The 25,195-nt window shown below is 38.7% G+C and overlaps 1 protein-coding gene across 1 annotated transcript in view; it reads left to right on the top strand.

Annotated features, from left to right (window-relative positions):
• The window catches only part of si:ch211-186j3.6 (neural-cadherin), a 689,510-nt gene extending 664,526 nt beyond the window's left edge, over positions 1-24,984 (top strand). The window contains exons 37-38 of the mRNA XM_057844439.1: positions 18,742-18,896; positions 21,255-24,984. Coding sequence (XP_057700422.1) covers positions 18,742-18,896; positions 21,255-21,794 — 695 coding nt within the window. The 3' untranslated portion in view covers positions 21,795-24,984. The remainder of the gene's footprint in view (positions 1-18,741; positions 18,897-21,254) is intronic.
• Positions 24,985-25,195: the final 211 nt, after the last annotated feature.

Raw genomic sequence — 25,195 nt, 5'->3', positions numbered from 1 at the left:
CGAGCGCTGGCAGCGTGTGTGTGTAAGCGGAGGTCAGGGCCAAGAACAAGATGGATGTTGCCGGCTCAAAGGGCCCCTCTGGAGGGCAAACAGAGATATGGAGGATGTGATCAGTGTTTCTGACAGCGTGTGTTTGTGTATGTGTGAGAAGAAGAGTGAAACATTATGTGTTTATTTGTTTTCCTTGCCTCCGAGGTCTCATGGCTTCCTCCTCTGTTATTCCTTCTTCTTCTCGCTTCAACTTTGCGACTCCTCAAATCGACCTCATCCTCGGACTTTGAGCAGATTTAAGGAACCGATCAATAAAAAAATGCAAAATTTCTCACTTTCTCCAAGAGGAAAATATTCATACATTAATGAAACGGGCGCAGAAAAATGAAAAGAATTTTTTTAAAAGGAGGGTGTTAAAACATATGGTTCGTGTGCTAGAAGTGACCCGCCAGTAGGGGGTGTTCGATCTGTCCCGTGGGGTTGTTATGTCTGTCACAGTGACCCAAAAATGTCCCAAAACCAACAGGAAGAGACCTGAAATCAACAGGATTTAAATAGGAAATGCCCCCAAATCAACAGCAAATGTACAGGAAGTAACCTAAAATCAAAAGGAAGAGACCAAAAATTAACTGGCAGTGAATAATTAACAGGAAGTGGCCCAGAAATGCCTAAAAATCAACAGGAAATTATCCAAAATGTAAAGGAAATAACCCCAGAATGCCCCAAAATGTACAGGAAGTGACCTCCAAGTAACCTAAAATTAAAAAAAGAGACCAAAAGTTACCTGTCAGTGAATAATTATAAGGAAGTGGCCCAGAAATGCCGTAAAGTACATTAGATATGATCCAAAATGCACAGGAATTGACCTGCAAGTAACCCAAAAATTACAGATTGCCGGAATCACGACAGCTGAGCTGCCAGACTAGTGCTGGCGCAGATCCAACGACCCGGGCCGGCAAGACCCTGACAACCCGGCCAAAAGGCCAAACTCCGCGGAATGGAAAAGGAGTGACCCGCAAGTAACCTAAAATTAAAAGGACACAAGAAGAACAGGCAGTGACCAATTAATAGAAAGTGGCCTGGAAATGCCCTAAAATCAACAGGAAAAGATACAAAATGTACAGGAAGTGACCCCGGAATGCCCCAAAATGTACAGGAAGTTACCTGCAAGTAACCTAAAATTAACAGGTACTGGCAAATTAATAGTAAGTGACCCAGAAATGCCCAAAAACCAACCGGAAATTATCCAAAATTTAAAGGAAATGACCCCAGAATGCCCCAAAATGTACAGAAAGTGACCTCCAAGTAAGCTTAAATTAAAAAAAGAGACCAAATGTTTCCTGGCAGTGAATAATTATAAGGAAGTGGCCCAGAAATGCCAAAAAACCAACAGAAAATTATCCAGAATGTAAAGGAAATGACCCCAGAATGCCCCAAAATGGACAGGAAGTGACCTCCAAGTAACCTAAAATTAAAAAGAAGAGACCAAAAAATACCTAGGAGTGAATAATTAACAGGAAGTGCCCTAAAATTCATTAGAAATGATCCAAAATGTATAGGAAGTGACCTGCAAAGACCCAACCCAAAAATTACAAGTGACCCAAGACAAACAGGCAATGACCAATGAAGGAATCTGACCATTTTGCCAGATTGCCGGAATCACGCCAGCTGAACCGCCGGACCCCTGCTGGCGCAGATCCAACAATCCGGGCCGGCGAGACCCAACAACCCGGCCAAAAGGCCAAACTCCGCTGAATAAAAAAGGAGCTACCCGAAAGTAACCTAAAATTAAAAGGAAGTGACACAAGACGAACAGGCAGTGACCAATTAATAGAAAGTGGCCTGGAAATGCCCTAAAATCAACAGGAAAAGATCCAAAATGGACAGGAAGTGACCCCGGAACAGCCCAAAATGTACAGGAAGTTACCTGCTGGTAACCCAAAGTTAACAGGCAGCAACCAATTAATAAGAAGTGGCCCACAATGGCCAAAAATCAACAGGAAATGGCCCAAAATGTGAAGGAAGTGACCTGCTGGCGCAGCTCCAATACCCGGGCCGGCAAGAGCCTGACAACCCGGCCAAAAGGCCAAACTCCGCGGAATGTAAAAGGAGTGACCCGCAAGTAACCTAAAATGAAGCGACACAAGAAGAACAGGCAGTGACCAATTAACAGGAAGTGGCCTGAATATGCCCTAAAATCAACAGAAAAAAAGCCAAAATGTACAGGAAGTGACCTCCAAGTAACCCAAAATTAAAAGGAAGAGACCAAAAATTACCTGGCAGTGAATAATTAAAAGTAAGTGGCTCAGAAATGCCTTAAAGTACATTAGAAATGATCCAAAATGTACAGGAAGCGACCCTGAAGTGACTCAAAATGTACAGGAAGTGACCTGTAATTAACCCAAAAATTACAAGTAAGTGACCCAAGACAAACATGCAGTGACCATTTAGCCAGATTGCCAGAATCACGCCAGCCGAACCAGTGCTGGCGCAGATCCAATGACCCGGGCCGGCGTGACCCGGCCAAAAGGCCAAACTCCACGGAATGTAAACGTAGTGACCCGCAAGTAACAAAATATTAAAAGGAAGTGACACAAGACGAACAGGCAGTGACCAATTAATAGAAAGTGGCCTGGAAATGCCCTAAAATTGACGGGAAATGACCCAAAATGTACAGGAAGTTTGCCACAAGTAACCTAAAATTACATGTAAGTGACCCAAGACCATAAGCGGAGTTTAAGGGGGACAGGGGGGCCGGGCTCCCCTTTGTGGCCGAAAAGTGTCATTGCATGTAATTGACTTTCCTATATAAGTTGTCAAGGAAGAAAACAAACAACAAAAAAGAATGAAATGAACAAAAAAAAAAGACATTTTTTGGGTCAAAATTATTTTTTGAACAGATCATGTGACTAGCACCTTAGACTGTCATTTTCTTTGCATGTTATTTAAAAACAAAAAATATATATATAGGGGATGGCAATTTTAATTTTCAAATGATTTTTTTTTTCATTGATTGAAAATATATATATTGTTTTTATTCAAGCAACTTTTTGGGGGATTGAATGATTTAAACACACATGTCCTACCCATAATATGGCCCAAAAACAAAAAAGATTGCTAAATTCAAAGAAAACTTTTTTTAATGAAAAATGAAGTGTTCAAATGCAAATTTTTGAGTGTCAAACATTTTTTTCGCATTTAATAACTTTTTTTCCTATGATTGATTTTTTTGTTTTTTTGACCGAATTGATTTTTCTTTTGAAAATATATATTTTTTTGTATGAAGCAACTTAATTTTTGATTGAATAATAAAGACGCAAATGTCCTAGACAAAATGTGGCCCAAACACAAAACAACATTACTTATGTCAAAAAAGTTGGCTAAATTGGAAAAAAAAGCTTTCAAATGCATCTTTTTTTTGAGTTTCAAATATTTTTTTCGCATTTAAAAACTTTTTTTCCTGATTTTTTTTTTTTTTTTTTTTTTTTTTTTTTTTGATTGAATTGAGTTTTCTTCTGAAAATATTTTTCTTTGTATGAAGCAACTTCATTTTTGATTGAATAATAAAGACACAAATGTCCTAGACAAAATGTGGCCCAAACACAAAACAACATTACTTATGTCAAAAAAGTTGGCTAAATTGGAAAAAAAAAAAAGCTTTCAAATGCATTTTTTTTTAGTTTCAAATGTATTTTTGCATTCACATTTTTTTTTGATTGAAGTGACTTTTTTAATTGAAAATATATAGTTTGATTGAAGCAACTTATTTTTTTTTGATCGATTAATGAAGACAATTAAGGGAAACAATTTTTGACTGAGGTAACTACATTGGCATGACACCGGCGGGCGTACCATATTCAATGGATGATGATCTGTCATAACCCAAAATTAAAAGGAAGAAACCAAAAATTACCTGGCAGTGAATAATTCAAATGAAGTGGCTCAGAAATGCCCTAAAGTACATTAGAAATGATCCAAAAATGTACAGGAAGTGACCCAAAACGTACAGGAAGTGACCTGCAAGTAAGCTAAAATTAAAAGGAAGTAACCCAAAATTAACGGGCAGTGACCAATTAATAGGAAGTGGCTCAGAAATGCCAAAAATCAACAGGAAACGAACCAAAATGTACAAGAAGTTACCAAAGTGTGCAACTTTAGGTCACTTCCTTGTAATTTTTGGCTAGTAGCAGCTTGTCAGCGGCAGAATGATCAAACTGTATTGGACGTCTATCTATCATTGTCAATGGCAGCGAATGAGTTAATTAGGCTTTACTTTCTTATTTCCACTTTTCCCACTAGTTTTCTCGTCTAGTTTGAATGATTATTTTTAGGAGTGTTAATCCGCTAGAAAGAGCGGTGACGTGGCAAAATGGCTAAGGGCGGCCGAAAAATATAAACACCGTTATCTGCAAAGCAGAGCAGGTTGATGACAAGCAGATTATAGTGACGGAGGCTGATGGTGACTCAGACAGTGTTTCAATTGCTGACGCTGAGTTCACATCTGTAATCCCTTGAGGAAAGAAATGAGTTTTAGGACTCACAAATGTATTTTTATTCAGAATATCACAATTCAACACAGGGTCATTGATGGCAGTTTTGCATGTAATGCAATAAAGTATGTTATATAAATCAAAAACACACATATATATAATATTAGGACGGGGGATGTGGCAAAAGTCCTATAAAGTTTTTGCTAGACACGTACTGTTCAGCCACAGTTTGCCAAAAAATACACCCTATTCATTTTGAATGAGCAAAATTTTCCAATTCATTTCCAGTGACCTTATTCGGCCACCATTCATTTCAATAGCACAAATATTTTCAAGTACTTCTATTGATTTCCAACCCGAGTGACCCGATATCAACAGGAAGTGACCTCGAAATGCCCCCAAATCAACAGCAATTGACCTGACATCAATAGGAAGTGAGCCCGAAACGCCCTCAAATCAACAGCAATTGACCCGATATCAACAGGAAGTGATCCTGAGTTGCCCCTGAAGTGAGATCAAAATGCCTCAAAATCAACAGGAAGTGATCTGATGTCAACGGGAAGTGATTTAATATTGAAGGGAATTGGTACCGTTCTCACACACACCATATAATTGTTTGCATTAGACCAGCGCGCTTTGTCCTAAAACAAGTAGCGCCAGCCCGGATAACAATGTTGATAGCGGGCGCTTGGGACGTCAAGACCAGCGTCGGTCGCTGTGGCAACCACGTCCCATCCATGCACGAACTTAAGCCGGCCACAGAGGGAAGGTCCCAAAAGCAACGCCCGGACACACCTTTGGCTCGGCCTCCTACACCACGGACTTAAAAAACACTGGACACTGAGATGAGACAGATTTTTGCTGCTCAGACACATTTTCTATGTAGCCTTGATTTGGATTCAGCATGGCTCCCTCCGTTGTCTGTTTTTGCCTTGTTTTTGACCATTGTCGACGAATAAATTGTCAACCTGTTTTTGGTGAGTCTTCTTCAAACTTTTGAAACATGGAGTCAGTACAAAGGGTTAAAATAAGAAGAGAACGTGCAGAGTTTTGCTTCCTCCCGGTTTGGCTCGCGGGGGCGGTAAACAGCGGAGCACCATTTCCGTTCGGAGCAGGCAAACAATAGAATAGAATAGAATAGAATACATAGACTACATAGGGGAGTGACAAGAAGTGGCCTAAATCAACAGAAAGTGAACCAATATCAACAGGAAGTGACCCTGAATTGCCCTCAAATCAACAGGAAATGACCTGATATCAACAAAAAGTGAACCGATATAAAAAAGAAGTGACCTCGAAATGCCCCCAAATCAAACGGAGGTGACTTAGTATCAACCGGAAGTGACCCCGGAACGCCCCCAAATCAACAGGAAATGACGCTGAAATGTCCCCAAATCGACAGGAAGTGACCTAATATCAACATGAAGGGATTTGACATCCACCAGAATTGACCTCGATATGCCCCCTCAAAGGAAGTACAGTGTGGCAAATAAGTATTTAGTCAACCACTAATTGTGCAAGCTCTCCCACTTGAAAATATTAGAGAGGCCTGTAATTGTCTCAACCATGAGAGACAGAATGTGGAGGAAAAAGAAAAAAAAAATCACATTGTTTGATTTTTAAAGAACTTATTTGCACATCATGGTGGAAAATAAGTATTTGCTCAATACCAAAAAGTTCATCTCAATACTTTGTTATGGACCTTTTGTTGGCAATAACGGAGGCCAAATGTTTTCTGTCTTCACAAGCTTTTCACACACTTCTGCTAGTATTTTGGCCCATTCCTCCATGCAGATCTCCTCTAGAGCAGTGATGTTTTGGGGTTGTCGTTGGGCAACACGGACTTTCAACTCCCTTTACAGATTTTCTACGGCGTTCAGATCTGGAGACTGGCTAGGCCACTCCAGGACCTTGAAATGCTTCTTACGAAGCCACTCCTTTGTTGCCCTGGCTGTGTGTTTGGGATCATTGTCATGCTAAAAGACCCAGCCACGTCTCTTCTTCAATGCCCTTGCTGATGGAAGGAGATTTTCACTCAAAATCTCTCGATATGTGGCCCCATTCATTCTTTCCTTTACACCAGGGGTCACCAAACTACGGCCCGCGGGCCGGATACGGCCCTGAACTTTTTGGTTTTTTTTAATAGTGTTATTTATTTCCTGGCTTTTTTCTGTGAAGAACTCAGTGAGGTTTATTTGGTTACTATCTATTTAATTAATAGTGATTATATTATATTATATTATATTATATTATATTATATTATATTATATTATATTATATTATATTATATTATATTATATTATATTATATTTATTTTGGGCTGTCAAACGATTAAAATTTCTGTAGTCTAAAAAGCTCTACAATTAACGTACATGCCCCGCTCAAACAGATTAAAATGACAGCACAATGCAATTGTCCACTTGTTACTTGTGTTTTTTGGAGTTTTACGTCACCCTCTGCTGGCGCCTGGGTGCGAATGATTTTATTGGTCTCATCACCCATGAACATTGTGTAATTATTTGGGTTGTCAAACGATTAAAGTTTTTAATCGAGTTAATCACAGCTTAAAAATGAATTAATCGTAATTAATCACAATTAAAACCATCTACAAAATATGCCATATTTTTCTGTAAATTATTGTTGGAATGGAAAGATAAGACACAAGGCGGATATATACATTCAACATATCGTACATAAGTACTGTATTTGTTTATTATAACAATGAATCAACAAGATGGCATTAACGTGATTAACATTCTGTTAAAGCGATCCATGGATAGAAAGACTTGTAGTTCATAAAAGATAAATGTTAGTACAAGTTATAGAAAATTTATATTAAAACCCCTCTTAATTTTTTTGTTTGAATAAAATTTGTAAAATTTTCAAACAAAAAATAAACTAGTAGCTCGCCATTGTTGATGTCAATAATTACACAATGCTCATGGTACTGACACCCATAAAATCAGTCGCACCCAAGCGCCAGCAGAGGGTGACAAAACACCAAAAAACACAAGTAACAAATGGACATGACACTGTGCTGTCATTTTAATCTGTTTGAGCGGGGCATGTGCGTTAAATGCATCAAATATTTTAACGTGATTATTTTATAAAAAATTAATTACCGCCCGTTAACGCGATAATTTTGACAGCCCTATGTATTATATTATATTATATTATATTAAATTATTAGTAGTAGTATTATTATTATTTTTATTTATTTACTTTTGTTCCATGAAGAATTCAGAAAGGGTTATTTGATTGTGGCTTTCTGAAAAACAATACATTTTTACATTTAGGCACTCCTGCAATTGTCGCACTTTTTCTGTTACAAACTGACCCGGCCCCTCATCAGAGAAGAAAAAAGTTATGTGGCCCTCACAGGAAAAAGTTTGGGGACCCCTGCTTTACACAGATCAGTCGTCATGGTCCCTTTGCAGAAAAACAGCCCCAAAGCATGATGTTTCCACCCCCATGCTTCACAATGGGTATGATGTTCCTCGGATGCAATTCAGTATTCCTTCTCCTCCAAAAGCAAGAACCTGTGTTTCTACCAAAAAGTTCTATTTTGGTTTCATCTGACCATAACACATTCTCCCAGTCCTCTTCTGGATCATCCAAATGCTCTCTAGCGAACCGCAGACAGGCCTGGACGTGTACTGGCTTTAGCAGGGGGACACGTCTGTCAGTGCAGGATTTGAGTCCCTGGTGGCGCATTGTGTTACTGATAGTATCCCTTGCTGCTGTGGTCCCAGCTCTCTGTAGGTCATTCACTAGGTCCCCCCGTGTGGTTCTGGGATTTTTGCTCACCATTTTTGTTATCATTTTAACGCCATGGGGTGAGATATTTCATGGAGCCCCAGATCGAGGGAGATTATGAGTGGTCTTGTATGTCTTCCATTTTCTAATAATTGCTCCCACAGTTGATTTCTTTATTCCAGTACTTCTCAAATAGTGGGCGCCCCCCTGAGCAATGCTGGGGGTGGTGCATGTGACTTCTGGGAACATACTTTTTTTGCCATACAAGATTAAAGTGTAATTGCACATCCACTCAATGGGTGGCAGTGTTGCTCTCATTTTCATCGTGTGCGCAGTACGTTTGAACCAAACAAGAGCACACAGCAAAGAGCACTGGACATATGAAAAGCTAAGTAAAGGAAATATGACGAAGCATATGTAGCATTTGGCTTTGACTTTTAGTACAGTCGGGGGCGAGGAAAGAACAGTCTGTTTACTTTGTCTAAAAATATTCGCAGCACACAGCAGGAATTATTTTTTTTCAGCGAAAACGCGCCGAATATTGCCAACAATCCTCCCGCTTAGTCAGTGTTACATAAGTAAACCAGCAAGCACCGTCAGCATCATATAAGGTGGCATACCTAGTTGCTCAGTGCAAAATAACCCCACACCATAGCAAAGGAGCTCATACTGCCTGCAGCAAAAATAAAAATTGACCCTCCGTCCAATGACAGTCGTTTTTGTTCTATTAATTTTTGTTTTTTGATGTAATTGTTTGGCATATTATCCTAATAAGTTAATGTTGCTGATCAATTTGAATTTATTACTATTTATTGATTTTTATTCAATTCATTTCTATTCATTTTCAGTATCAAACGGTCAAAAAATGTATCAAGTGTATTTTTACGGTATGGATGTGTTTTTTTTTCCCATTTTTTTTTTTTATACACTTTATTGGAAGTTGATCTATATTACTTTTTTCCTTTTAATATAAAAAGAATACAATGTTATGCAGAGGTGTAGTTACAATAATAATAAGAATTTTATAGACAAATGATACTACAGTATATTTATAGTGGCGGCAGAGAGTTGGAGGGGCGCGGAACGTTTACGTATTCCTGTGGGGGGGGGGGGGGGCATAACAGAAAGTAATTGAGAAGCACTGCTTTACACCAAGCGTAGAATGAAGAGTTACAGAAAAAGTTTGGCCTCCGTTATTGCCAACAAAGGGTACATAACAAAGTATTGAGATGAACTTTTGGTTTTGACCAAACACTTATTTTCCACCATGATTTGAACATAAATTCTTTAAAAATCAAACAATGTGATTTTCTGTTTTTTTTTTCCCACATTCTGTCTCTCATGGTTGAGGTTTACCCATCTTGACAATTACAGGCCTCTCTAATCTTTTCAAGTAGGGGAACTTGCACAATTGGTGGTTGACTAAATACTTATTTGCCCCACTGTAGCTTCCTGCTGTGGTCTTAGCAGTTGGCTGCTCTTTGGCTAATAATAGACTGTCTTTATGGGCTGTATCTTTATGTATCAACAGGTAAGTGCACAGGAGAGATCTGATCTCAGAAGTCATTAGGCAAAAGAATTATAGATATAGCTACGTTACTACTGCGTGGTATGACTAGCAGTGTCTCTCTACTCCGATCCGTTTGAGGGAAAGAAAGGGTTGACGGGTGAACTACTTCAGGCGGTTTCTCAGCTCGATTCCGAGGCACAAGAAAGATGTACTGGGCTTTCACCTCAGTCAGAATGCATTAATGACTGCAGCAGGTTCCGGAAAAGCTCCGGGGTCAGATGGATTAACAGTCGACTTTTTGTTAAGTCTTTCATTGCCATTGAGGGTGATCTAACCACTTGGCTCTTGAATTGAAATGAGTTCATCACTAGTAGTCAATAATGTCTCCAAATGGTTGATTGAACATCAAAATAGATGACGACTCATTTGCGAATTGATTAGTCAATTAACACGAGCAATCCCAGGTATTTCTTTGCTTCTAAATTGTCCTAGAACTGTGGCAAAGGAATCCTAGCCAAAAGTGATCAGTAGAGTTGTCAGATAATTACTTTTTTTAACCGATATCCCGATATGGTCCAACTCCAAATAACCTATACCGATATCAAACCAATATCGATAATTGCCGTCGTGGACTTAACCATAATGGGTAATTGAGTAGTTCTTAGCTTAGCTAAAGGTACCGAACCCACAAGTTTCACATGTGGATTCACCAAACCCTTCAGAATTACACAATAAAGCAATTTTTTTCTAATTCAAAACTTAAGCTAGCAAGCTAATAATTTAGCGAATTCTCATTCAAAATGAGTCTCTTTTTGACAGCATGCTTTATAAGCAGGTCAATATTTCAGACCATACTGCCCATTGGTCTGTTGTATTCCCTAATACCAAATGCGAGTCAACCTTCCACTGAGCAAACCAGTTCCTCCTCCATCAGCTCGAGGTCTAGCAGTTAAAAGAAATGGATCGTCTGTATATTGGGATCAAATCAGTCCAAAACCTGGCCTAAAAAGCCACTTTGCCTACATTTAATCAGCATACAAAATTAGGGTTCTGCGTTTCTTTACATTCGCCGAACCCCTTAGATTTATTCATCGAACCCCTGGGGTTTGATCGAACCTAGGTTTGGAACTACTGGGCTAATTGTATTGTGATGCCTCACTGGAAGATTTAATAATGATAATACTCTAATAACTAATCCTTAGTTTGGAGACACCTCAGCCTCCCTGGGAAAGTCTGTTCAGGGGTGTTGGAGGGGAGGGTCCATCGGGAAGTGAAATCTCGGATTTAGGAGGAGCTGTGTGGTTTTCGTCCAGGCCGTGAACAGTGGACCAGCTCCACACCCTTGGAAAGTTCCTCGAGGGTGCATGGAAGTTCGCCCAATTGGTCTAAATGTATTTTGTGGATTTGGAGAAAGCGTTCGACCGTGTCCCTCTGGGAGTCCTGTGTGGGGTGCTTCGGAAGTATGGGGTATCGACCCCCTTGGTAAGGGCTGTTCGGTCCTTTTACGACTGGTATCAGAGATCAGTCTGCTTTGCTGCCAGTAAGTCGAATCCGTTCCCAGTGAGGGTTGGACTCCACCAAGGTTGGCCTTTGTCACCAATTCTGTTCACAACTTTTATGGACAGAATTTCTAGGCGTAGCTGAAATGTTGGGGGATAGCTTGGTGGCATTAGCATTGCATCTCTGCTTTTTGCTGATGATTGGGTGAGGTTTGCAGCTGAGTGAAAAGTGGTCGGGATGAAGGTCAGCACTTCCAAATCTGTGATTGTGGTCCTCAGTCAGAAAAGGGTGGTGTGCCTTCTCCGGGTCGGGGATGAGATCCTGCCCCAAGTAGAGGAGTTCAAGTATCTTAGGGCCTTGATCACGAGTAAGGGAAGGAGTGCAGAAGATCGACAGGCTGATCGGTGCGGCGCCTGCAGTGATGCGGACTATGCACCGGTCCCTAGTTCCTAACCATACCTATGGTCAAGAGCTGTGGGTCGTGACTGAAAGAACAAGATCCCGGATACAAGCGGCCGAAATGAGTTTCCTCCGCAGGGTGTCCGGGTTCTCCCTTAGAGATAGGGTGAGAAGCTCGGTCATCTGGGAGGGACCTGGTGTCGAGCTGCTACTCCTCCATTTTGAGAGGAGCCAGTTGAGGTGGCTCGGGCATCTGGTTCAGATGCCTCCTGGACGCCTCCCTGGAGAGGTATTCCGGGCATGTCCCTCCGGCGGGACGCCCCGGGGACGACCCAGGACACGCTGGAGAGACTATGTCTCTCAGCTGGCAGGGGAAATCCTTATGATCCTGCCGGAGGAGCTGGTTGAAGTGGGTGGGGAGAAGGAAGACTGGGCTTTCCTGCTAAAACTTCTGCTACTAGCCCGGTTGGGCGATGCACCCGCGAGGACCCTGCCAAGGGTGTAGAGCTGGTCCACTGTTCCACGGCCGGGACAAAAACCAATATACTCCTCCTTGATCCTAGAGTCAACTCCCCAAAGGACCCTCCTCTCCAGCACCCCTCAAAAGACTTTAACAGGGAGACTAAGGATTGTAAGCTCTCTATAATTGGAACACACCCTCTGGTCCCCCTTCTTATAAAGGAGGACCACCACCCTGGTCTGCCAATCCAGAGGCACTGTCCCCGATGTCCACGCAATGTTGTTGAGGCGTGTCATTTTTTCTTTTAACTCCTACATGAGTCATCACCATCATGGTGGAGGTATTTGCGTGTCCCAATGATCCTAGGAGCTATGTTGTCTGGGGGTTGATGCCCCTGGCAGGGTCACCCATGGCAAACAGGTCCTAGGTGAGGGGCCAGACAAATCACGACTCAAAAGACCTTTATGATGAAGGAAAAAAATGAATGGACTTAAGTTTGCCTTGCCCCGATGTGGGTTACTTGGGCCCCCTCTGGAGCCAGGCCTGGATGTGAGGCTCAAAGGCCAGCGTCTGCCGGGCCTGTATCCATGGGGCCCGGCTTGGAACAGCCCCAAATGGCAACGAGGTTCCTCCTTTCCATGGACTCACTGCCTTGGCAGTCCGACCCCCAGCTACATAAGCTAAATCTTGGGACAAATTTTTTACTTTTTTTTTTTTTTGTATTTCTATGGCTTAATGTGGTTATGTAATATGATATCGTACAGTATAATAATAATAGTAGGGCTGCAGCCATCTATTATTTTAGTAGTCGATTAATCGATGAACTAGTTAGTTTGAATAATCGAGTAATCGGATAAGGAACACAAAAATTTAAAATACTTGAGCTAAGCCTCAAATGGATTTTTTTTTTTTTTTAAATGAGCATCTACTTAAGTACAGCAGAAAAATCATTGGCTAACTTACATAGCTTAAAGTGTATGACAACACCAGGGGAAATGCTAATATTCCATCATTTATCCATCAACGCATGCCTTTTGAATTCATCTCATGCCACTTCGTGTAATTACACACATCGCAACATCAAGAAAATGATAGAAATTAGGTCGATTGTCAAGCTAAAAGGACCCGCCCCCGAGATGCCGGAAATCTAGAATATTGTGTGTGTGACGTCACTATAGGGAAACAACCGGCTCAGTGCTTAGTAATGAATGGCGGCGATGATGGCGGACAATTACGTTTCTAGTTGCAGCGACGAATCCGACGTAACGAACATTCTTCTAATGTTGACGAGGAGAGTTATGAACCTCTCTTTGGTGTTTTGGGTTATCAATTTGAGCCCAAACGAAAGCCAATGCAGCCTAATGAAAGGATCATTGAGGGGAGCAATCACACTGATGAAACACCGAATGGTTTGTTTTGCATTTCTTTTTGTGAAGCTGATACACCGTGACCGCAAAATAATGTATAGAATAATTATCATTTAATATGCTATCATCGGTTTCGCTCTGCCAACCGACACAAATATGAATGGGATTAGAGCAGGGGTCCCCAACCTTTTTTGCACCACGGACCGGTGTGATTTGGGTCTTTTTTTCACCGACCGATGTCCCTCTTTTATATTCAGTTGGACTCTCAATGTTATCCAATGGTGCTAAAAAACTATTTACATCACAAACATACATGTGCAACACGGAAATGGCGTAAATTAACGCTTAACGAAACGGCGAAGTCGTTAAGTGAGAGGGCTACGTGCAGTTGTTGTGTGCGCCAAACATGGCAAACGTAAGTTAATATTCCTTTCTTTAAAGAAAGTTTGTAGTGTGTACTTAGGAATCGCTGCATTCGCGGTCCTTTTTAACGTTACGCGCATGCCAACTTTGTCAGAACACCGGCAATGTGCGGCAGAAAAATACAGCAAATATAAAATAGCATTTGTTTTTAGCCCCGTCGTGTTAAGTGCAGGGAAAAAATACAACTCACCCGCTGAATCAGTGGGAGGGCTGAGTTTGTTTCGTTGAGACGAGATGGGAGAGTGAGAGAAGCTAGCATCACAAATACACGATGTTGGAAATTGTAGCACAGTTATCAGCACGCTCCTAGCGATGTCGGGATATTCCGAAATGACTTTAATCCGGAACTTCGGTAGAGTTGTTGTCTCAAATGTACGCTTAAGTCGCCGTGATTTGCGATCTCTACGAGCTGATATTCCTGTTCCACAGACATGCTCGAATCACTCGATTTATTCACATACGGGTCACAAATTCACTCCTTTGCAGTTCGTGGGTCTTTAGTGATTGTGAAGTAGCATAAATTTTGTTTTCTTTGAGGTTGTAGGCACATCTTCTGGCTCGTCAGGTTCCCATTTCCCCGTAAAATTGCAAAATTAGCCCTCTTAGCACTGACGAACTTTACTCATTGTCTGCGTAGTCCAGCTCTTTTTCTCGCGTTCGGGAACTCATGGGTACTACATTGCGACTAATGGCTATTTGTAAACCACATAGCATGACAGGTTTGAACCATTTTAGCGATTTTTTGATAAAACACGAACGCAACTCTCTCGTCGAAAAACAACGATGGCACCCGCCTCGACCTTTTGTTTCCTTGTTATGACGTCTCCGCCCCATTCGGCTGTTTCCGGAACACTTTCGGAAATGTTCGTCATTTTCGATCTATTTTGGATAATTGCTCATTAATGTGATTGATTTTTTTGTTAACTTTATCAATATTTGTTATCTTGGCACATAACGGTTCTATTGATGTCTCACACCCCCTTTGCGTTTTCATACCCTTTAAATGCTATAAAATGCTTTTTTTTTTTTTTTTTTTTACAATACACTTAAGAAATAGTTCAAACACATATTCCCACAAAAAATGTTAAATATACCTGTAAACTAAATTTCAAATGCATTAAAAAAAATATTAGCTCAAACAAAACAAATCTTATGTTGGTCTTAACAGGGAGCAGCAGGATTCAGCTATGTGAAATGAATTGTCATATCCACTGTTCCCACTAGAGGGCAGTGTATCCACCCAAATCAATCAAACTAAATGAAGCAGCAAAATTCGAATCTATTTTTCTTATCGAATTACTCGAGTTAATCGATTAATCATAGCAGAACTAAATAACAGTTAATATAGATAAATGTGCTAAGGAAAAAAAAATACATACCATTGTTTAAAAAAATAGCCCCCCCCCCCCCAAAATCAAACATCTTAAGCAGTTATTAACAATGTTACTCATTACTTCAGTATTCTTTTCACCAAATACCTTTTTATTTGCACTTAAAGTACATTTTTAAGTACAGGGCTGAGATTGTTTGTGTTAAATTGTGGCAACCCTAGCCCCCTCCCAGTCCAAATGGATTGGACATCCAGCGCCAAAGGCAGTGAAAGATGAACATTCACCGCCAATCGTCGCAGTTTAAGTAAGCGGAAAAAAAAACGCGCTATAACGGCGCTATAAGGGTCATTCCACATTTTTACTCCTTTTCTCTCTTCGTAGAGTGTGTAAACACTCTGATAGTGTAAATCTGTCAGAACGGACTTACACCGTGGCTCTAAATGACTATTGATTTTTTTTTCTCCGCTCCTTCACTGGCACTCTTCCGTCTTTTTCCCGGCTAAACGAGCGCCAGCGTGTTTGATGGGCGGCTGAGGGCGAGCGCGGATTGTCGGCGCGTGACGGCTTTTCTTCTTCTTGCGATGTCGACAAAACGAGCGCGGGGCGTTTGACGAGACGTGGCGTGAAAAGGGTTTGGCGGGAATCGAGTATTGTCGCCGTGACGGCCGACGCGTGCGATTACGACCTAAAAATTCTCACTAAATGTGATCGTGATTGACGGTTGTAAAGATGAGTGACGGCGCGTTGAAAGAAAGAGGGATAAAAGACGGTTGACGGATTGCAGGCGAGTCAAAAAGGTGGCTTTCAACATGACAAGCGCTCAAAAAGACGCCAATATCGTTCAGAACAATCAAATAGGAATTCTTAGCAGTATAATTGATGGTAGCTTTGAATGTAATGCATACGCTACCATGTATCATATTCTTCAGACTCATTTTGACTGATATTTCAGTGATTTTTTTAATAGTTAGGAACATGTTTTCTGCTTTTGTTTTTTCTTAACATTTTTTGGCATTGGTAAAATTAACTCCATATTTATTTTTACATGTTTATGGCTTATTAGAAGTGAACAATTGTCCGAAATGAACAGAAATACTTCCCAAAAAATCATAACTGAGAAACTATGGAATACATTTTTGAAAAAAATTGAATTATTATGAAACTGCTGAATGAAAAAAAGAACAAAATACACGTCTTTTATTGGAGTGGCGTGAGCTGAAAAATACATAATTCGTCCACGCTAGCGCAATATGGCGGACCAGGAGTGCAAAAATTAAATAAATAAATACACGATTAAATAATTAAAAGTGTCATTAAAATGTTTCTTTGCTTTCAATGCTTTCAATCTTTATTTATTTCAACATGAATTTATTTTTTTTCAATATTTATTTATTTATTTCAATGTGTATTTATTTAATCTCAATTTATTTATTTCCATTTTTATTTGTTTTTCACGTTTTTAGTTATTCCAATTCATATTTATTTCAATTAATATAGATTTATTTCAATTTTTATTTCATTTTTTATTTATATTTTTCACTTTTTATTATAATTGAATGAAATAATAATTGACTTAAATAAATATATATCGGAATGAATAAATAAATGTTGAAATTAATAAATAAAAATTGAAGTTAATAAATATGAATCGGAATAAATAAATAAGTGAAAAAATAAAATAATAAATATGCAATGAAATAGGTAGTTAAAAGTGTCATTAAAATGCTTCTATTTCAATGTTTATTTCAACATGTATTTCTTTTTTCAATATTTATTTATATTTTCAATTTATTTCACTTTGTATTTATTTCAATTTTTATTTATATTTTTCACATTTTATTTATTTATTCCAATTTTTATTTATTTCAATTAATATTGATTTATGTCCATTTTTATTTATTTCATTTTTTATATTTTTCACTTCTTATTTATTACAATTGAATGAAATAATAATTGCAATAAAGAGATATATATCGGAATAAATAAATAAATGTTGAAATAAATAAATAAAAATTGAAATTAATAAATATGAATCGGAATAAAGAAGTGCAAAAATTAAATAATAGATAAGCAATGAAATAGATGGTTAAAAGTGTCCATCAAATGCTTCTATTTCAATATTTACTTATTTCAACATGTATTTATTTTTTTCAATATTTATTTATATTTTCAATTTGTATTTATTTATCTGAATTTTTATTTATTTCATTTTTATTTACATTTTTCACTTCTTATTTATTCCAATTGAATGAAATAAATAATAATTGAAAAAAATGAATAAATTTCGGAATAAATAAATGTTGAAATAAAAAAATTTAAATAGAAATAAATAATTGAAATAAATCAAGAAAATGGTAAGAAATAAATAAAAATTGAAATAAATAAAAAGTGAAAAATATAAATAAAAATTGAAATAAATATAAATGGAAATGAATAAAAATGAAAATAGATAAATAAATAAGTGGAACAATTTAAATAAAAATGTAAATAGATAAATATACATTGAAATAAATAAATATAAATGAAATAATAATTGAAATAAATAAATATCGGAATAAATAAATAAATGTTGAAAAAAATTTTTTAAATGGAAATAAATAAAAATTTAAATGAATCAAGAAAATGGTAATAAATAAAAATTGAAATGAATAAATAAAAATTGGAATAAATAAATAAGTGAAAAATATAAATAAAATTGAAATAAATTGCAATAAAATTAAATGTTGAAATAAATAGAAATGGAAATAAATAAATAAAAATTTAATAGAAATAAATAAAAATTGAAATAAATCAAGAAAATGGTAAGAAATAAATAAAAATTGAAATAAATAAATATAAATTGTAGTAAATAAATAAAAAGTGAAAAATATAAATAAAAATTGAAATAAATATAAATGGAAATAAATAAAAATGAAAATAGATAAATAAATAAGTGGAACAATTTAAATAAAAATGTAAATAGATAAATATACATTGAAATAAATAAATATAAATTGAAATAAATAATAATTGAAATAAATAAATAAATAAATATCGGAATAAATAAATAAATGTTGAAATACATTTTTTTAAATGGAAATAAATAAAAATTGAAATGAATCAAGAAAATTGTAATAAATAAAAATTGAAATGAATAAATAAAAATTGGAATAAATAAATAAGTGAAAAATATAAATAAAAATTGAAATAAATTGCAATAAAATTAAATGTTGAAATAAATAGAAATGGAAATAAATAAAAATTGAAATAAATAAAAATGAAAATGAATAAATAAATAAACAAAAAGTGGAACAATTTAAATAAAAATGTAAATAGATAAATATACATTGAAATAAATAAATGTTGAAATAAATATTGAAATAGAAGCGTTTTAATGACACTTTGAATGATTTATTTAATTGTGTATTTTGTATTTAATTTTTGAACTCCTGGTCCTCCATAGCGCCACACCAAGTTCACATGCCAACATTTTCTTTTTTCAAACATTGAACTAATATTGATGTGTACTTTTCAGTGCTATTGCTAGGCATCTTTCTGTACACGCGCTGGAGGAGCTACAAAGGCCTGAAGGAAGGCGTGTACCACGTGTCGGCGCACCACGACGGCTGGGAGGACGTCCGCGAGAACGTCCTAAATTACGACGAGGAGGGCGGCGGCGAGGAGGACCAGGTACGTCGACTGTACATTTTTGTCTACATAGTGTTTTATCCTCACCGTTTTTTTGGGCTGGGGGGGTTAGGTGCGTGTGTATGTGGGGGTATATTTGGCCTTTATATATATTTTTTTAAACGTGCAAACATAAATTCTTTTTTTTTTCCAACAATTTAGGTGCCTTCAAAGTAGGCACACTCTCTTAACACAGACAGTTGCCCCCGATAGACACACTAAACACGCTGGAGTTAACTCTCGTTAGCTGGTGGGAAATGTTCATGACAGTGTTTACTAACCTTTAATTTTGTATAAATGCAAAATCATATTGGAGGTATTGCCTCCTCGGCAGCAACCCTCCGCAAACATGTTTTACATATCGTCTGGACTTCCTCCTCTAAGCTGCGGCCGTCCGTAACTTTTCTGTGGCCGGAGTATTCCCCTACCAGCGATTTTGTTTTTTCGATCGGAAAAAAAGTTGAGGAGTTTCACATCGCCCAGCCATCGTGTAGCACAGCTGACTCGCTGACACTGAGCAACAACCGGTAGTGGAGGGTTGAGCCTTGCAGCTGCAAGCGAGGGATTTCTCCCTGTATTTATGGGGTATAAAAAACAGCTAGTATGACAGGAAATTTATAAGGTATTGAAACTGTGACGTTTTCAAACCACGGTATACCTTGACACTGGTAATCGGAAAATGGACTTTGACATGTGGCATTTTTTGGGGGTATGTGGCAAAATGGATTTTGCCATGTGGCATTTTTTGGAGGGTACATGGAGTTTTGGGGGGTATATGGAAGTTTTGCAGGCCATGCACATCCATGCCATTGACGGCCAAAAATCACAGCCATAAGTTTTTATGTCATTTAGAATGAATGGAAAATTTGGACGTGCATGGCCTGCAAAACTGCCATATATGCCCCCAAAAATGCCATATAATCCCCCCCCCCCCCAAAAAAATGCCACAAACCATAATCATTTTGCCACATACCCCCAAAAAATGCCACATGGCAAAATCAATTTTGCAACATTGCAAAAGAAATGCCACATGCCAAAAAAATGCCACATGGCAAAATCAATTTTGCCACATGGCAAAAAAAAAATGCAACATGGCAAAATCAATTTTGACACATGGCAAAAACAATGCCACATGTAAAAATCCATTTTGCCGCATGGCAAAAAAAAAGACACATGGTAAAATCAATTTTGCCACATGGCAAAAAAATGCCACATGGCAAAATCAATTTTGCCACTTGTCAAAAAAATGCAACATGGCAAAATCAATTTTGCCACATGGCAAAAAACGCCACATGGCAAAAAAATGCCAAATGGCAAAATTGATTTTGACACATAGCAAAATAATGCCACATGGCAAAACTAGTTTTGAAACGTGGCAAAAAAAAATGCCACATGGCAAAATCAATTTTGACACTTCTCAAAAAAATGCCACATGGCAAAAAAATGCCACATGGCAAAATTAATTTTGCCACTTGGCAAAAAAATGCCACATGGCAAAATCAATTTTGCCACTTGTCAAAAAAATGCAACATGGCAAAATCAATTTTGCCACATGGCAAAAAAATGTCACATGTAAAAATATGTTTCGCCACATGGCAAAAAATGCCACATGGCAAAATCCACTTTGCCACATGGAAAACAAAATGCCACATGGCAAAATCCACTTTGCCACATGGAAAACAAAATGCCACATGGCAAAAAAATGCCACGTGGCAAAATCAATTTTGCCACTTGTCAAAAAACTGCAACGTGGCAAAATCAATTTTGCCACATGGCAAAAAAATGCCACATGTAAAAATATAGTCTGCCACATGGCAAAAAATGCCACATGGCAAAATCAATTTTGCCACTTGTCAAAAAAATGCAACATGGCAAAATCAATTTTGCCACATGGTAAAAATCAATTTTGCCGCATGGCAAAAAAATGCCACATGGTAAAATCAATTTTGCCACATGGCAAAAAAAAAAGCCAAATGGCAAAATCCATTTTGCCACATAGCAAAATAATGCCACATGGCAAAACCGATTTTGAAACATGGCAAAAAAATGCCACATGGCAAAAAATGCCACATGACAAAGTCCATTTTGACACATAGCAAAGAAAATGCCACATGGCAAAAAAAACGCCACATGGCAAAATCCACCATTTTGCTACTCAAATTTTGCTATTCAAAATACGAGTAGTTGGATTTATTTTTGCACTAAAGGTTTCGAAGATAAAAACATTTTTTGTTGTCAACTAAAACTATTGGAAGAAAAACAAACTTAACTTTGGCCATGGAGCTGCATGGTGATCATTTTTTAGCAATGTGAATTTTAGCTAATGTGTTCATGAGAGTGCAATTGTCTGTGTGTTCGCAGAATGCGTACGACATGGCGGAGCTGCAGAAGTCACTGCAGCCGAGCCCGGCGCAGTCGCTACAGTACTGCCGCTCGAGGGCGCTACACCACCCGCCTCCTGCGCCGCCCCCGGCCGGGGCTCTTCACCATCACCACCTCCTGCACCGAGCCCCGACCCCGCCGGCCTCCGGCCGCTCCGGCACGCCACCCCCGAGGAGGGACGTGCCGCCCACCCGCCCCCCGGCACAGGGTCAGGCGGGTCCCCCCCGTCCGGGCCGACGCTCGCTCTCCTTCTCCAGCCAGGACCTGGCGCGCTACCTGTGCGAAATCATCCGCGACGCCGACCAGCACCCGGACACGGGGCCCTTCGACTCCCTGCAGGTCTTCTCCACCGAGGGCGGCGGCTCCCCGGCGGGCTCCCTCAGCTCCTTCAGCTCGGCCGCCTCCGACCCCGGGGACGGCGCGGCGGAGGGTCGGCGCGAGGAGACGCTCGGAGAATGGGGGCCGCGTTTCGAGAAGCTTAGGGCGCTGTACGAGCGGGCGGAGGCCAGCGACCTCTGAACCCGCGGGACCCTTTCCGGGGCGCCGCACGTTTCGACTCGATGTTTTCGCCGTCAGCGGATACGGACACCGATGGAGGGCCCTTAAATGTGAAAATGCTTTTTTATACGCAGGCACAGCAGACACCTAAAAATGTATTTTTCGCCTCTTTGTTTGTCGTGTAAATAATCAAACAACGGTCACTTTATTCGATACAAAGCTTGAAAACTTCTGTGACATTTGTGGAATTACAACTTAGCTAGCGCGTCGATGGAAAATTGCGTATTGGCGGCGCGTTTCTATTTGATAACGCGCCCTCGTCCTCGGCTCGCCGTCCCCCCCCGCGGGAGGCGCCGGCGAATGGCAAACTCCTTTAGTGGAATACAAACGCGCTGCCGCATGCTCCGCCGGTCAAGGACGCGCAAAGGCGCGTTTACATTATCTCGTTTTGCCGTTTTTTTATAAATACGAAAAAAGATGATCGTCGTGGTGAAGAAAAACAAAAATTATCATAAAAGCAAAAGTTTATTTTCACTCCTCACTCACTCCATCAATCAATGTCACGCACGTCGACATTTTCATTTTCTTCCGGAAACGGGATACGTTTTCAGTTGTCAGGACTAACTTGACTCATTTGATTCATCGGCAGGGGCGGAGATCGGTTTTCAACATTGGGAGGGGACGATAAATAGAAAAATTTTAGAGAAGAATTATGAGGGGCGGGGGGTAAATGATATACAGTGTATCACAAAAGTGAGTACACCCCTCGCATTTCTGCAGATATTTTAGTAAATCCTATACGGGCCAATACGGTAATATTCGTCTGTGTTTTGGACGAAAATACAGGGTGGGGCAGAGCAACTTGCTTATTTAAACGTGGTGCCCTGAAGCGATGGTTACTCTGAGAATGGTAGGGTGGACTTATTTGAGAGGATGGGGCTTAAAGTTTATTTTTCAGGAACCACAGTGAGCATTAGGGTTGTTCCGATCCTGTTTTTTTGCTCCCGATCCGATCCCGATCGTTTTAGTTTGAGTATCTGCCGATCCCCATACTTCCCGATCCAATTCCTTTTTTTTTTTGCTCCCAATTCAATTCCAGTCATTCCCGATAATTATTCCCGATCATATACATTTTGGCAATGCATTAAGAAAAAAATGAATAAAACTTGGACAAATATATACATTCAACATACAGTACATAAGTACTGTATTAGTTTATTATGACAATAAATCCTCAAGATGGCATTTACATTATTAACATTCTCTTAAAGCAATCCACAGATAGAAAGACTTGTGATTCTTAAAGGATAAATGTGACTTTGTATATTGTGACTAAATATTGCCATCTAGTGTATTTGTTGAGCTTTCAGTAAATGATACTGTAGCCATTTAACTTCTGCCCAAATGCATGATGGGAAGTGCAACCATGACTGTGCGTATTGGCACCGATTGATATATCTTCTCTGCGTTGGGAAATAACACAGGGTGTAAAGAAAAAGCTCAACTCCTACCTTTCTTCCCCACGATATTTCTAATTGTTGAGAGAGGGATTTTAAGGCTATAACCAATTAAAAAAAGGCTCTAAAGACTGCCAAAATTCACTCTACTCATTTTACGCTGCCTTTTAGCTCTATATATAGGTAAATCGACGCCATTATAGATTGAACGCGACAATGCGTGAGTGGGTCGTGCAGCGCATGCGTTAATTGCGTTAAATATTTTAACGTGATTAATTATAGAAAAATTAAGTATCGCCGTTAACGCGATAAATTTGATAGCCCTACTCTAAGCCAAAACTAAAGACTCTGGATGAGTGTAAGACATTTTGTTTGTAACGTTAAATACAATTAGAAAACGATTTAATTAAAAAAAGGAAAGACTTGTAATTCTTAAAGACTTTGTATATTGTGACTAAATATTGCCATCGAGTGGAATTTTATGAGCTTTCAGTAAATGATAATTCAGCCATTTAACTTCTGCCCAAATGCATGTAGGGAAGTGCAGCCATGACTGTGCGTAATGGTACCAATTGATATATTTTCTCAGCGTTGGGAAATAAAATAGGGTGTTAAGAAAAAGCTCAACTCCTACCTTTCTTCCCCACATTGCTTCCCACGATATTTCTGATCGTTGATTGAGGGATTGTAAGGCTTTAGCCAATTTTAAAAAAGGCTTTAAAGGCTGCCAAAATTCTCTCTATTCATTTTACGGTGCCTTTTAGTTCTATGTATACGTAATACGGTGCCATTATAGATTGAACGCGACAATGTGTGAGTGGGTAGTGCAGCGCATGCATGAATTGCGTTGAATATTTGAATGTTATTACCGCCGTTGACGCGATAAATTTGACAGCCCCACTTTAAGCCAAAACTAAAGACTCTGGATGAGTGTAAGACATTTTGTCTGTAACGTTAAATACAATTAGAAAACAATTTAATTAAAAAAAAAAAAATATATATATATATATATAAATATATATTTATATTAAAAAAGGCATGTCCGATATTTTTTTGCCGATTCCGATATTTTGAAAATGACGTGATCGGACATCTCAAATTTTTAGTAGGGCTGCAGCTATCGATTATTTTAGTAGTCCATTAATCGATGAACCAGTTAGTTCGAATAATCGAGTAATCGGAAAAGGAACATGAAAAATTAAAATCCCTGAGCCGAGCCTCAAATGGTATAAAAAATAAATAAATAAATGAGAATCTATGTACAACAATAGAAAAATTGAAAAAAACTTTCATAGCAAAAGTCTGCTAGCTGAAATGCTATAAAATGCTAACGTTTTTTTACAATGCTCTTAACATATGGTTCAGACACATATTCCCACAAAAAAACGGCTAAATATACCTATAAACTGAATTACGAATGCATTTAAAAACATTAGCTCAAACAAAAACTTAGCTAATGTTGGTCTTAACAGGTAGCAGTTGGATCCAGCCATGTGAAATGAGGCAGACCAGAGGGCAGTGTATCAACTATCAACCCTAATCAATAAAACAAAATGCAAACACTTTCAAAATAAACCATGACAACGCTACTTTAATGTATGTCTATGTATACGTAATACGGTGCCATTATAGATTGAACGCGACAATGTGTGAGTGGGTCGCGCAGCGCATGCATGAATTGCGTTAAATATTTTAATGTTATTACCGCCGTTGACGCGATAAATTTGACAGCCCCACTTTAAGCCAAAACTAAAGACTCTGGATGAGTGTCTGTAACGTTAAATACAATTAGAAAACGATTTAATTTTAAAATATATATATATATATATATATATATATATATATTAAAATAGGCATGTCCGATATTTTTTTGCCGATTCCGATATTTTGAAAATGCCGTGATCGGACCCGACTAATCGGGATGCCGATCGATCGGGACATCTCTAGTGAGCATCATGGAGTGGA

Source organism: Corythoichthys intestinalis, chromosome 1, assembly GCF_030265065.1.
Source record: "Corythoichthys intestinalis isolate RoL2023-P3 chromosome 1, ASM3026506v1, whole genome shotgun sequence".
In the NCBI taxonomy this organism is placed as follows: domain Eukaryota; kingdom Metazoa; phylum Chordata; class Actinopteri; order Syngnathiformes; family Syngnathidae; genus Corythoichthys; species Corythoichthys intestinalis.
This window is presented reverse-complemented; position numbering and strand designations above follow the sequence as displayed.